Here is a 15,645-nt window from a genome sequence, read left to right on the forward strand (position 1 = left end):
TAAATTTTACTCAAGTGCTACTAAAAGAGCGAGGAAGGAGTTCCCCTCTTCCGTGCACGTACATGTACGCAAGCCACAGGCACGAGTGTTTCATTAAGCTGCAGTTAAGCTCAAGGCCTGCAGGGGCCGTTGTTTTGCATGAAACGTGGAAACTCCTTAATCATCAGTTTAACCCTGTTTAGACTGTTCAAGAGTTTTTTGCGTAAAAATGTGAATTTTTCTGAAATGCTAATAAAATGTTGACATAAATGTGATGGGTTTTGTTACTTTGTTTTGTTTTGTTTTTTTAGTGAACTAAATTGAGTCGTAATTTTACATTTTTTTGTTTTTTCTTTTAAATAATCCGGTGCCTGTCGTGGCAGCAACCCCCGAACCCAGTGGTGGACACTGGAAGTAAGGGCTGTCGTCAAGCTGAAGAAGGAGTCCTATCGAGCCTTGTTGGCTCATGGGACTCCCAAAGCAGCTGACAGGTACCGGCAGGCCAAGCGAACTGCAGCCCGAGTGGTTGTGGAGGCAAAAACTCGGGTCTGGGAGGAGTTGAGGGAGGCCATGGAGGAGGACTATCGGTCGGTCCCAAAGAAATTCTGGCAAACCGTCCGGCGCCTCAGGAGGGGAAAGCAGGTCTCCACTAACACTGTTTACAGTGGAGGAGGAGCTGCTGACCTCAACTGGGGATATTGTTGGATGGTGGAAGGAATACTTCGAGGACCTCCTCAATCCCGTCGCCACGTGTTCCGTAGAGGAAGCAGAGGCTGAGGTCCCAGAGGTGGACTCGTCCATCACCCAAGCTGAAGTCACCGAGGTGGTCGGTAAGCTCCTCGGTGGCAAGGCACCGGGGAGTACCGAGTATCTTAAAGGAATGTGCTTTAAAGCATAGTGTTCCGCGGAAGGATATACTAGCGCACAGCAGCTGAGTCTATGGCTTCTACTGCTGTGCTCCGGTATATCCTTCCACAGAGCACTGCGCATGCGCAGGTCTGTGTGCATCAAAACATTATTTTAATGGATTGAAAAGAAAACACGTCTTTTATAATGTTTTATAACCATTCGGATTTACTTCACCTGCTAATACGCCGTCCCCTGGACCACTGGAAGAAGTATTTTGTCCACTTTCATCAGTCCGGCTCTGTCTCCTCTTCACCTCCCGCAGTTGAGCTAAGCTAACTATGATGCTAACAGCTGGGAGCCAGCGGCTGGACGAACGGACACAAAAAATGTATTTGAGATTATCTCACTTAGTAAATGATAGGGATAGGGCGTGGGTCCAAAATCTTCGGAGTATTCTTTAAAGTATGTGCAGGGACTGTCTTGGTTGACACGTCTCTGCAACATCGTGTGGCGGTCAGACGGGGCCTCTGGATTGGCAGACCGGGGTGGTGGTCCCCCTGTTTAAAAAGGGGGACCGGAGGGTGTGCTCCAACTATAGGGCGATCACACTCCTCAGCCTCCCCGGGAAAGTCTATGCCAGGGTACTGGAGAGGAGGATCCGACCGATAGTCGAACCTCGGATTCAGGAGGAACAATGCGGTTTTCGTCCTGGTCGTGGAACCCTGGACCAGCTCTAGACCCTCCATAGGGGGCTCGTGGGAGTTTGCCCAATCAGTCCGCAAGTTTCCAAGTGCAACAACACATCATCAGTAGGGTAAAACTAACCTGTCTCATGATGGTCTAAACCCAGCTCACGTGCCCTATTCGTGGGTGAACAATCCAACGCTTGGTGAATTCTGCTTCACAATGATAGGAAGAGCCGACATCGAAGGATCAAAAAACGACGTCGCTATGAACGCTTGGCCGTCACAAGCCAGGAGAAGGCATTCAACCGCGTCCCTCGTGGTGTCTTGTGGGGGTTGCTCCAGGAATACGGAGTCCGGGGCCCCTTGTTCAGGGCCGTCCGGTCTCTGTATGGCCGGAGTAGGAGTCTGGTCCACATTGCTGGCAGTAAGTCGGACCTGTTCCCGGTGCATGTTGGACTCCGGCAGGGCTGTCCTTTGTCACTGGTTCTGTTTATGATCTTTATGGACAGAATTTCTAGGTGCAGCCAGGGGCCGGAGGGGGTCCGGTGTGAGAACCACAGGATTTCATCTCTGCTTTTTGCAGATGATGTTGTCCTGTTGGCTTCATCAAACCCAGACCTACAGCATGCACTGGGGCGGTTCGCAGCCGAGTGTGAAGCGACAGGGATGAAGATCAGCACCTCCAAATCCGAGGCCATGGTCCTCGACCGGAGGAAGGTGGCTTGCCCTCTCCAGGTCAGTGAAGAAACTCTGAACCAAGTGGAGGAGTTTAAGTATCTTGGGGTCTTGTTCACAGTGGGGGATGGATGGAGGTGAGATTGACAGGTGGATCGGTGCAGCAGCTGCAGTGATCAGTCGTTGTATCGGTCCGTTGTGGTGAAGAGGGAGCTGAGCCGAAAGGCGAAGCTCTCGGTTTACCGGTCAGTCTATGTTCCCACCCTCACCTACGGTCATGAGCTTTGGGTCATGACCGAAAGGACAAGATCCCGGATACAAGCGGCCAAAATGAGCTTCCTCCGTAGGGTGGCTGGACTTCCTTAGAGATAGGGTGAGGAGCTCAGTCACCAGGGAGGAGCTCGGCGTAGAGCCGCTACTCCTCCGCATCGAGAGGGGCCAGCTGAGGTGGCTCGGGCAGTTATTTAGGATGCCTCCTGGGCACCTCCCTGGGGAGTGTGGTGTTGGTCACATGGTGGTAACGTCAGCATGCGTCAGGTATTTGTAGGCGCTGTTCGCGCCCTGGGATCATGGGAAATGTATGCAAGAATAAAGCCTCATTCATTTGAAGTCACGCCGTTGTCTGGACCATCTTTTGGGATATAATATTGGTGACGAGGATGGAGCTTCCATTTACACCTCTCCCTCAGTTTTTCGCTCTGCCGGGCGAGCCGCCGATCCCCTGGGCCCGATGGTACGAGTCCTTTCAGACTATTATTGCCGCCGCCGGGCTAGCCGACGGTAGTGAAGCACATCTACAGGCGCTGCTAATTCACAGCCAGGGAACCGAGGGACAGTGCATCTTCCGCACACTCGGACCAGCTAAGAAGTACAAGGACTGTGTGGCTTTACTGGCAGGACATTTCGTGGCTCCACAGAGCGTGATCATCCGGAGGATCGCTTTTCGGCAGCGCAGACAGAGACCAGGTGAGCCGGTACACCAGTATGTCACGGATCTCCGGTGTTTGGCTAGCCTCTGCAAATTCGATCATCTGGAAGATGAGTTCATTCGCGATCAGCTGGCGGAGCATACATCTGATCCGAAGCTACGTGAGAGACTGCTTATGGTGCCACATGATCTGCCCTTGTCCTTGGCGGCGCAGTTAACATCACGGCTAACGTGTGCGAATCCAACTTCATCGCACTCGGCTTCACTCACACAGACCGTGACCCCGGGGGTCAGCTTCCCGACCCCACTTACCCTCCCGACGAGCTGGAGGTTAACGTCGCGGGTTACCGGGACCCCTCAGTGTGCCGATCCTGCGGGAACTGCGGCTCAACGTCTCACCCCACACGCGCACCGGTCTGCCCAGCTATAGGACAGAGGTGTCAACGCTGTGGGAAACCCAATTACTTTGCCAAAGTGTGCCGCTCAGTACCCGCAGCTACGAGACCCCAGTGCCACTCATCTCGCCCGTCCAGCCCGACCACCATCCACACCATGGGCTCAGCCTCCAAGCCTTTCACCTGGTGTACAGTGGAGCTGGATGGGGTGTGTTTGCCCCTGTTTCTGGACACAGCTGCCTCCAGGTCCCTCCTCAGTGAGTCCACAGTCCGCCAGCTCTTTCCAAAACACACCCTTAAAGCAGGAGCAGATGAACTGTATGGGTACGGTCATTCTAAAATCAACATGACTGGCATCACCACCTTTTCAGTGAGTTATGGTTCGAGAGTCCTCCCAGCCTTCACATTCCAGGTGTCCCGCCACGGCGCCAACCTCCTGGGGTTTGATCTCTTCTGTGGCCTGGGGTTTTCCATCACTGACAACCTAGGTGCCACCATCCTGACTGTAACAACGCCGTGGCAGCAGCGTTGGCCATCGCTTTTCACTGGGCTTGGTTGCGTCACTGCCTTCAACCACCAGCCGCTCATTGACCCCACGGTGCGCCCCGTCATCCAGCCTCTGCACCGGCTACCCCTCAGCCTGTGTGATGATGTCACCACCGAGCTGCAGAAACTGCTGGATGCTGGCATCATCAAGCGGATCGGCGCATCGCCCTGGATCTCCAACCTGGTGGTGGCTAAGAAGAAGACGGGTGGTCGTGGCTAAGAAGAAGACGGGTGGTCTGCACCCCTGTGTTGATCTCAGGCAGGTGAACAAAGCTGTGGTCCCGGATAAATACCCGTTACCGACAGTGGAGGAGCTTTCTGCACAGTTCCATGGCTCAACAGTCTTCTCTAAGCTGGACCTTCGCCAGGGCTACCTGCAGGTTCCCCTACACCCGGACAGCCCGCAACCTCACCGCGTTTGTGACCCACATGGGGATTTTACGCTACACCCGCATGTCCTTCGGACTCAGTTCTGCTCCCAGCTGCCTCCAGAAAATCATGGTCACCATCTTCGCAGGCATCCCTGGTGTGGTCGTTTACCTGGACGACATTGTCGTGCACGGAGCAACACCCGCCCTGCATGACGACCGCCTCTCCAGGGTCCTGGACGTGCTCGTGGGTCACGGCCTCACACTCAACGCAGAGAAGTGCATTTTTGCAGCCGCTGCCATCGAGTTCATGGGGTTCCGCCTGACTGCTGAGGGTCTGAGTCCACTACATTCTAATGTGGACGCCATCCTGCGCCTGCCCGAGCCCTCCTGTCCTGCGCAGCTGTCCTCATTCCTGGGGATGACCGCCTACTACCTGCGTTTCCTGCCCCTCTACTCTGAGACCACCGCACCACTGCGCACCCTCCTTAAGCAGGGCGTCCCCTGGACCTGGTCTGCTGCATGCTCCACAGCAGTCCAACGGCTCAAGTCACAACTGACTTCTCCACTTGTGCTCGCTCACTCAGACGCGGTCTTGTCACAGCGCCACCAAGGGGTGGAACGCCCGGTGGCATTCGCCTCACGGACACTAACTCCAACTGAGCAGAAGTACTCTGTGGGGGAAAGGGAGGCGCTGGCCTGCGTCTGGGCATGTGAGCGGTGGCACATGTACCTCTACGGCAGGCATTTCACGTTGCGGACCGACCACCAGGCCCTCACAGCTCTCCTGGCCACAACTGGATCAGGTCACAAACCACTGCGCCTTTATCGCTGGTCTGAGAGGCTGCAGGCGTATAACTTCTCCACACAGTTTACGCCGGGCAGAGAAAATGTGGTGGCAGATCTCCTCTCTACAGCCACGCACCTCCACTTCAGACAGCACTCAGGATTCCATGGAACCAGAACTGATCCTCATGCTGCACACGCCCCTTCAGGCAGCCGTTTCTCTCTCAGATATGCAGGCAGCCTCTGCACAGGACCCCGTACCTCAACAGCTGTGCACCTATATTCGTAGCGGCTGGCCTGCCAGGGTCTCAGAGGAACTGGCACCCTTCCACCGAGTCAGGAATGACCTCTCCTGTTGGAATGATGTCTGCGTGGCTAGGGGGCTGTACACTGTGATCCCAAGGGCTCTGAGAGAACGTGTTCTGACTATGGTCCATGACGGCCATCTGGGCATTGTGACAGTGAAACAGAGATGCAGAGGGTTAGTCTGGTGGCCAGGCATCGACAGAGACATTGAGGATTTAGTCCAGGACTGTGCAGCCTGCCTCACCAGCGGTAAAACCGGTTCACCTCCCTCCCCACCTCTGCAGCCTGTGTCGTGGCCTCAGACACCGTGGACCCACATTCAGGTAGACATCTGTGGCAAACTCCACGGCACCCCACATCATCAGCGCTTCCTGCTGGTGGCCTATGATCTCCACTCCAAATGGCCAGAAGTACTGCCTGCTGGGTCTGTTACCACTACGGTAGTCATCGGTTTCCTCTCCTCCCTGTTCGCCCGCTAGGGTGTCCCTGACGCCATCACCACGGATAACGGGCCCCAGTTTATCTCGATTGACTTTGCGGCTTTCATGGAGGGGAGGGGGATTAAGCACATCAGGACTGCCCTGTACCACCCGCAGGCCAATGGTGGCGTGAAGAGGTTCAATCAAACCCGAAAGAATGGGCTCAGGGTGCACATGGCAGACGGCCTCCCATTTTCAGACTCTCTGCAGAGCACGCTAATGCATTACAGAGCAACATCACACTCCACGACTGGCAGCTCACTGGCGCTCCTGATGCTGGGGCGTGAGCTGCAGCTCCCTCTGGATCGCTTGCGTCGCCCTGTTAGCAACGTCCCGGCAGTGCCAACTTCCAACGGGGAGAGAGTGGCAGAGCAGCAATGGCGCATGAAACAGTGGTTTGATAAGGAGCATCGGGCTAGGCATCCAGCGCTGGCCGTGTCGGACTGGGTTCAAGTCCGGCGACTCACTCGCTCCCACAAGCTGCTCTCTTTCTGGTCCACGCCGCTGCAGGTCGCAGCACAGCTGGGACCGGCCACTTTCCGCCTGGCAGACGGTTCGCGCTGGCATGCCAGTCGCCTCCAACGGGTGGTGCCACCGTCACTGACTGATCACCTGACTCCCTCAGATCTCGTCACAACAGATGGGGTTCGGGACCCACTTCATGAGCAGATGGGGACTCCAGTACAGGTGGAGGCTCCGGCAGGGGAACCCGGTGAATTGGCTGGGCCATCTGAGCCAGCGCAGCCAGAAGCTCGTCCGGTTAGGGCCCGTCAGAGGCACCATACCCCAGGGACTACGTCACGGACTTTTGAGTTGAAGTTTAGGTACATAGCCTGTGATGTGGCAGAATAATCCACAGGGCTATGGAGGTAAACTGGTAGTCCACCCGGTTTACCTAGGGAGGTTATGTAATAAGTTATTTTGTTATGTCACGCTTGAGCTCGGTTGTTTGTTGCATTTTTCGGGGGGGGGGGGGCGTAAATGTGGTGTCGGTCACATGGTGGTGACGTCAGCACACGTCAGGTATTTGTAGGCGCTGTTCGCGCCCTGGGATCATGGGAAATGTATGCAAGAATAAAGCCTCATTCATTTGAAGTCACGCCGTTGTCTGGACCATCTTTTGGGATATAATAGGGAGGTGGTCCGGGCATGTCCCACCAGGAGGAGACCCCGGGGAAGACCCAGGACACACTGGAGAGACTATGTCTCGCGGCTGGCCTGGGAACACTTTGGGATCCTCCCAGAGGAGCTGGGGGAAGAGTCTGGGGACAGGGAAGTCTGGGCATCCCTGCTGAGACTGCTGCCCCCGCGACCCGGCCCCGGATAAGTGGTAGAAAATGGATGGATGGATGGATGGATGTTTTAATGCTTCAGACAGAGAAAAAAAAAAACCATTTTGCTTCCATGCAGCACCTGTCTGCTGATATACAAAGTTGAACACTTTCTGGAAGATAATCTGCCAAATTCTTCAGGACTGATTTTCGGTGAGTTGGCTTTCCTTTCTTAAAGTTCCAAACTTTGACAGTGATGATTCTCAAAGTGTCTGCTGTCACAGGCTGGTGAGGTTTCTGGTCCCAGAGTTGGTGTTTCCATCCAGAGGTTTTCAAAAACAGTTTTACTTGGAGCTTTTCTAAATCCACATTGATCCTTGGTTTGCTTCACTGACACAATGAAAAGGCTGTGCCAAACGAAGCTCAGCTTTGGGAGGGAGAGTGACAAAAGACAGAAAGTGTGAGTGTCGCGTCATGGATGGGTGACGACTGGATACATCTTCAGTCACCTCATATTGTTTTTGAAGCCTTTCTGACCTTGAGATGAGTCTTTAGCAAAATGACTTTGTCTTTCATTTGAAATTAAAATATTCTGAAAGCTTCATTGAGCCATTCCATGCACGACCCTACCCCCAACCCCAAACCCTGATGTCTTACAGCCTTGCATCTGTCCTCACACTGACCCCGATCTTCAGCACAAGCATCCTCATCCCGCCCGAGTCCCAGCCCAGCATATTGGGCTCGGCTCCAGGCAGCAGTGAAACGGATCACAACCGAAGCCAAGCGGCTCAGCTGTCTCCTGCAGAGTCTGAGAGGAATGTGTTCAGTCAGATGCCACTGTTGTGTCTGGCTTCAGCAGATTGATGCTCATGTCACAGACACAGCAGCTGTTTGAGAAGCTGCATTATTTATTCCCCCTGCAGCCTTCACATTCTCCTGAGGGAGGAGTGCTCACTTGTGATCTGGCTCACTCTTCAAATGACACTGGATGGGAAGGCAGAAAGTGGCTGTTCAGCATACAGAGGGGCATGCAGAGGGTTCGTCCTGCTGTCACTGAGCGTCATAGCTGCTCAGTATGCTGTAAAATATGGAAATACACCACTTTAATGAATCTGTTTCATTACAGGTTCTTTCACTCACTCACTTCAAATATGCTGACGACAACATGTTGACCCGGTCCTATAGTGACTCTAAATCTCTATAGTGACTCCACATCTCCTCTATATTTGATCCACTGTTGGTGTATTAATGTGCCTGTCAGATAAACCCGTTTTTGCATTTATGGATCAGGCTGTGAAATCCAGCCTGATATTGTCACATGGCTTTATGGTCATAGCTCTGGTCAGTTTAATGTTTTTTTGTTCTTCCATGTTTCATGTATTGACGTTGATGTCTTTGTTTTAGTCCATGTTACATGTCCGTGGTGTCCCTCCGCTGTCTCTCCACCCACCAGTCCTCCTCTGTGCTCCACCACCTCCCCTGACTGCTGTCGGCTGTGCCTCGTCTTCTCTTCTGTGTGCTGAAAGCAGCAGCTCCACACACACTCTCCTGTCTTGGTTGTTGCTTTCTTGTAGATTAATCCTTGAGTTATGCGTTCAATGTGTCCCCTCCATCCAGAGTTCACTCTGATGTTCCGGCCTTCTATTCTTCTTCCTCTGTGTGAAGCTGTGTTCCAAGAATTTTGCTGGGTGATGAATGCAGTATATCTGTTCCATTCTCTCTGTCGTCAGGCCTCCTCGGGTCCTGTGCAGTGACAGTATGTATACACCGAGTCTGTTTCTTTGTGCACAAGCAGGAGAAATGAGATGTAAACAGTGCAGCCGGTTGGGAGAGCCCTGCTCCTTCACCCTGATGCAGACTGAAAGGCTGGGCTCCTCAGCGGCGGCAGCAGGGCGCCTCTCCAACAGCGATGGAAGTCGACCTTTCTGTCTTCAAACAGCCTGACCTTTAAGGTGCTTCTGCCTCCACATCATTCACTGACGGTGCCCGTCACGTGAGTGCGTGAGGCTGTGCATCCTCAGCCTGGCAGCACCCACACCACGAGGCGGGACGGATGGAAATGTCAACATCTCCACAGCAGATGCCACAAGTTCCACTTGGGGTTGAAGGTGTGGCCCCGTCAGCCGGATCCCCACGCTTTATTCCTCATCTGCCATTCCTTCACGGCTGACAGCTGAATCTGACACAAACGAGCAGCAGCGGGCCACGTGGAGGGACCAGCACAATGTTTCTTCTGTCACTTCAACTCGAACACGGCGCCGTGTTTGTCTCCCTGACTTCAACAAACCCGATCTTCATCCAGACGATCGCTTTCAGTCACCAACGAAACGAAGCAGCAGGTCTTCAGAGAGGAACGGTGAGGAGCCAGTGAGCGAGCATGGACCACCAACTGCATCTGGACGTTTTATTGCAGTGTTTTCAAGATTATTCATTTTATGTTTGGGCTCTGATTACTGATTCTCTGAAAAGATTGAAGGATCTCATCAGTCGGTCTCCCCTCGTATGTCCAGTATACATAATTCCAACACGAAGGTGTTGAAACATATTAAAAAAGGTTTTCCGGGGTTTTTCTGTCGGAAAAAGGTCTTGAAATGATCATTTTTGGCAATAATCTGCTTGAACTGGATTGTGTTGGATGTGTGCAGAAATGTTTTAAACAGACAAGAAACTCAAACAGCTTAAACATCTGAAAATATATCACCAAAAAATAATCATAAAAAAGAAATAAATGAACTTATTGTCTTTTAACGGTTCCATAATAATTTCATTTGGTGTGAAGAGGATAAAACTGGGTTGAATTTAGAAACCTCTGGCGTGGTTCAGCTGAGCGCCACACTGTGTTTACATCCTGTGAATACCTGCTGATGAGAACAGTATTCATGTACGAAGGACTGAATTCAGCCTCAGCTGGTTTCCTCTGAAAGAAGCTCCACCCACCTCCTTCTGGCATCAGAAAATATCAATACACATTTCTCTTTCTGGCAGGGTCAGTGGGGTCATCCTCCACCTCCTCTCATCCCTTCATCTGAAACCTCAGAGGAGTATCTGTGGTCTCAGCCTGGAGGCCAGACAGCGGTAAGCCGGCTTTGTCTCCACGCTGGACTTCTCCTCTGGTTCATCCTCTCATCTACATCTGCATCGGTTCATCCTGAACACAGACATTCACCCCGTCTGCACTCAACCGCCTGAGTGGCCATGACACAAAGTGACAGCAGCACAGTATGCTAACAAATACACCGACCTGCGGTTTTAACCAGTGGTCTGTAGTCAACAGTCTTAGCCAGTTGTCCGCAGCCCGAAGTCTAAAAATAGGCATCGATAATCAGCGGCCTGTTCTCGGACGTCTGCAATCAGTGGTCTATAACCAGAGGTCTGCAATCAGCATCTCGCAACCAGTGGTCTGCAATCAATAGTTTGAAATAGGTGATTTTTAATCAGTGGTGTGTAATCACTGAGCTGTAATCAGTGGTCTATGACTAGTGCTCTGTAATCAGTGAAGAAGTGCTGGTGGAAGTGAAACATTTTTCAAAATAAAACTCACTGCAGACTAACTGAAATCTAGGTGTAGATTTTCACAATCAAAGGTTTTCATTCTCCTTTTGCGGCCTGCTGCCAGATGGTCCGTGAACCTCGGTGGACGAGGAACCCTGAGCTACATTATTCTTCACACGCAAAGATGTCTTCAAACAACTAAAGGCCAGAGCGGAAAAAAAACCAGTTCAAAGAACTAAAGCTGTTCAAAACAAAAGCGCCATGCCGGTGGTGGATTAAAAAAACATGCAAGAGAAACACCTCATCAGTGACGAAAACAGAGCTTCATCGGTCCATCCTTCATCCCGATGCCTCAAAATATCAGTTCAACAAAAAGGAAACTCGAGGTGTCCTTCCATGGTTTTCTGTTTTTTTTATGAGCAAACAAGAAGCGGGTCAACCAATATATGCTAAAAATATAAATCATGGCTCAAAATTCACGAAATAGAAAATGAGAGGCAGCTTCCTCTTTATTTTTTTCTCTCGTGGATTGATAAAGTATTCCATGCATATTTTTCTGAAGAGCTGCTCTTTCCCAGAAGTTTATCACAACAAAAAGAGGCTCAATCTGCTTCTCCACTCTCTCTGTAAAACTGCTTCTTCACTTTGGCTTTTTTTTGTGTGCGAGCGCCGAGCAGGCAGTCCCAGCCTGTTGGAGCGGACAGTGCAGAGGATTATGGGATATTGCTTCCTGGGAGTTTATTACTAAATTTAGCAAAGTTATATTGCTGTAGTTCTGTATTTGAGCAGTTACCTCTGCTTCATCGTTCCTGTGTTGCTGCTGATTGTAGTGTGTGAGCTGCGTGAGTGAGCCGGCGTTACAGTAAACCACACTCTCCTGTTTTCACCTCAAGGCAACCAAATCTGAGTTACCAGCAAGCAATCGGCACCACAATATCAAAGCTCTGTGGAAGAAGCTGAGAAAAACCCAGCCAGTCAGAGCAGACTTTGTGTAGACTGTGGACTAACTGCTGCTTTTTACCAGCTGCATGCCGGCTCACCTTCACGGAGGGACAGGGCCATGAAGGAGATAGGCTGTCGGGACAAGTACACCAAAACCAGAGACTCACCAGGAAAATCCTCTCCAGCTGGTCCTGAATGTCCTTCATCCCGGGAAAGGCAGCCACTCCTTGGATCATCTCAATGAAAATGCAGCCCACGCCCCTGTGAGAGAGAGAGAGAGGTTCAGGATCAATAATCCACCAGCCTCTCTCAGTTTGTGCTGATCTAATCTGGTATTTAGCAAAGTGTGTCAGTGAAGTGCACCAGCGTGCACGTTGTAACACATTAACAGAAAAGCAAGGCCACTTTAAACTTGACGTCCATAATCATGAACAGCAACAGACTTCGGAATAACAGACTCGAGACGTCTGAAAGCTGAAAGCAGAACATTAAAACACAATAAAATGAAGCCAGGAAGAGTAAAACTGAGCAGAACATGAGTGAAGCGCCTGGTTTTTTCTCAGATTTTTACCTCGCAGAATTCATGAAATGTATATATGTCTCTTATATGTAAAAACAACAACAAAACAACAAAATAGTCTTGTCTTGTTAAACTGACAAAGATTCTGGTCAATCTGAAGGTTCGCCAGTTCGATCGGCTCACTCTGTGTCACCCGTATCATCATGAGAACATATTTAGAACCTGAGCCAGTGGAAGCATGTGGATGTTAAACAGAAGTGGGCCCAGGATGCAGCCTTGAGGAACTCCATATCTAATAAGAAGTGTCTGTGTTTCAGACTGAGCCCAGTTTAACAGACGACCGCCCAGATTGACGATGTGTCCTGATGCGGCAGACATCCAGGACAATCCAGGACTGTGATTCGCTGACTGTCTGCAGATTGATGTCATGAAAGACTGTAACAGGGTCTGTCTCAGCTAACAAAACAAGAAAAAAACAAAGATCCACCTCCCTTCCACCACCCGGATCTGAAACAATGATCAGAGATCCACCCTCCACTGACCACTGTCCTCTAAACCAATATCTTACACTGGTAAATAAGTGCTGCAGAAAACTCAGCTTAACTACAACAATAAAATATGTATGTCTTAATTTTATGAAAATGCCTGAAGGTGTTTGTTGTTCATGACTGTGTCTGTTTTCAACCTGCTGGTGAAGCAGCTGTAAATCAGACCAGTCTTCAGCAGAGATCCGCTGTGGCTGTGACCAGAGACACTTCTTCAGCTGGCTACCCACGGCTTTTATCTGGAGACTTTACCGTCGCATGCGCTGTACCTCTTCTCTGGTAGTTTGTGACAGACTGTTACTGTCTGGATTATCGGAACGGATATGGAAACCACCCAGTAACACAAGCGTACAGTCATTTGCTGGAGTCAAGAGAGAAGCTTGTATTCTGGCGGTCTGTTTTCCGACGTGAACGATTTTTCATTGGCTGAACTCAACATGTTGAAAAGCATGGTGTCTTCTCCTGTTTGAGGGGCTGATCCTGAGGACAGGACAGACCTTGGTCTGGTTCCAGTCACATCTGGATGAACCCACCCGGTCTGAAGCGGGCCTTACAGCTTCACACAGGTCCAAGTTGTCAGTGAACTTTATTCCACTGCAGAAGCATGTTGGAGGTCGGCCGGTTCAGGGCTAAAAGGCAAGAGAAAGGCTCAGTTCCTTCTCCCAGGGCTGGAAAGGGTCTGAGTCCTTCAGCATCTCCATCAGCGGGGAGAAGTCCTGCTTCAGGACCTCAGGACCAGCTTTGCTCTGCAGTATGTTGAAGAGTCTGGGATGTGTCGCCCGGACAGTGGGCAGCATCACTGTTACACCTCCAGTCTATGAATGTATTTCTGACTCCAGGCCGTTTTTAGCTGTGGTGGGAGGGTGTACCTACCACATGTCCAGGCAGGTGGAGTAGTCTGTAGATCCCAGCAGGACGTCGGGAGGCCTGTACCACAGTGTCACCACCTCGTTGGAGTAGGTATGACTGGGGACCGACTTGGCTCTGGCCAGTCCTGGACGGGAGGAGAAAACAGCTCAGGAATCCTGATCGCTCAAACACATTCAGCAGGCGCTACATGTTGGTTAGAGACGCTGTGATCACAGACACATGAAGAAGAAGGGTCTTCAGTAAGAGTCAAATGGGACTGGAACAGTGGAGACGAGTCCTGCTGCTTTCAGCTCCCATCATTCATTAATGCTGAGCTTTTACACCAGATATCAGAAGGAACCTCACAGCGGTGGAGTGAAATGAAGCTTCAGCAGAATTAGGAGGTGATGCTGATGCAGCAGACTGGGAGGCTCACACACCTTCTCTTCATCTGAAGCTTCCTTAAAAAAGCCCAGTCTCCACCTACGTCCAATCAGGACGCTGAAACAAGCACTGACCAGAGAGGGGGTGAAGCCTGGAGCAGAAGAAGAAAACCGACTCAGCAGCCGGCTAGCAGCTAGCAGCTAGCAGCTAGCCTCAAACAACCATGATATCTGGTCTTCAGAGCATCCACCAATGAGCTCCTGCTCTTCCTCACCCCTTCACTGACCTCTGACCTCCAAACATTTTCAGCTCTTTCTTTGTGCGTCTGTTTCCTCTGACTAACGGTATTGGCTTCATTTTTTTTTGTTACCCAAAATGCATTGCTCTCCACATCGTGTCCTCTGGCTGTGTCCACTCAAAAGTCCTGTAGCAAGGGAACCAAAATGTACGTATCCAAGGTGACCACAGTTCATCACGGGGAGCGGACTTTAACAGGAAGTCCCTGAAGGGAGCTCTGGTCTGGATCAAACAGGGCTGCTGTCAAAGCACCCGATGTTCACCCTGACACTCAAATAATGAATACACACTAAAAGAAAATGATCATCTGATCACAAAATGCATACAATTTTCAGCAATTCCCCAAAAGAATTTGGATATCTTTCCCCAGAGAAAGATACAGTCAGACAGAGCGGTGAACCACTGTTCCTACAGCGAGACGCTCTCACACAGAGCAACAGTCAGACCGGCGCAGTGGCACCACGCTGCAGGCTGGAAATGCACTCAGCAGTGGTGATGGGGGTTTTCTCTGGCTGATCATGTGCAGAGATGTGTGCTCCACCTCCACCCACCACCACAACTCACACCGTACACAGACGTCCCCACGTTCACAGGCAGCGTGGCTGGGAAAATCTTCTCATGGGGCTGGATTTATGGGCTTTATGGCCTATTGAATCAGTTTTAATGCCCCTCCCAAAACAACCGAACATAAAAGGCTGGTGCCAGTACTCCGTCAAACAGTGATTATTTAATGCCAACATTAAAACAACAAGACACAAAACATACATGACATACTGCACAAACACAAAGCTAGAACCAAACTGAGCAGAAATAACTAAAAGGTTAACACATTTTTACACAAAGCAGGTGACTGTCAGACTGCAGAGCCCCCTAGTGGTGACAGCCAACAGCTCTTCAGTGGCAACAGGAAGTCTTTCAGGTGAGGATACAGAGTATGACCACAAAAAGAATGGATGGATGGATGGATGGATGGATGGATGGATGGATGGGCAGACGGGTGGAGTAACTCAGTGAGCTTCAGGCTGCTGATCAATACCAGCCGGAGTTAAGCTGTTTTCGGACATTTCTAATCCCACCCTCAGAAACGCTGCACTCTACAGACACAAGCCGAACAAACTCCAAGCCAGCATCTCGTCAGCATCATAAACCACGGTTAAAGCGTTTTAGGGGCCAAAGGCTCTCCACGGTTCGACAGCCGGGTGTAATGTGAGCTCCGTTCTGGACAGCGACACGGAGCAGAAGCAGCGGCTAATGAGGCTGATGCCAGACCTCTTTGTCTCTTCCCAAGTGGTCACATGGCTTAATTAAAGCATTTAGCTTAGTAAAAAGAACTTCCTGCCCTGCTGCT

At 51.0% G+C, this 15,645-nt stretch overlaps 1 protein-coding gene across 5 annotated transcripts in view; it reads right to left on the reverse strand.

Moving 5' to 3' along the window:
* cdk14 (cyclin dependent kinase 14) overlaps nucleotides 1-15,645 on the reverse strand; it is a 108,136-nt gene that overhangs the window by 36,284 nt on the left and 56,207 nt on the right. For all 5 annotated transcript variants that reach the window (XM_030103538.1, XM_030103539.1, XM_030103542.1 and 2 more), the window contains 2 exons: nucleotides 13,641-13,761; nucleotides 11,870-11,963 (listed from right to left, as the gene is read on the reverse strand). In XM_030103538.1, the coding sequence (XP_029959398.1) occupies nucleotides 11,870-11,963; nucleotides 13,641-13,761 (215 nt within the window). The remainder of the gene's footprint in view (nucleotides 1-11,869; nucleotides 11,964-13,640; nucleotides 13,762-15,645) is intronic.

Source organism: Salarias fasciatus, chromosome 11 (assembly GCF_902148845.1).
Source record: "Salarias fasciatus chromosome 11, fSalaFa1.1, whole genome shotgun sequence".
NCBI classification, from domain to species: Eukaryota; Metazoa; Chordata; class Actinopteri; order Blenniiformes; family Blenniidae; genus Salarias; species Salarias fasciatus.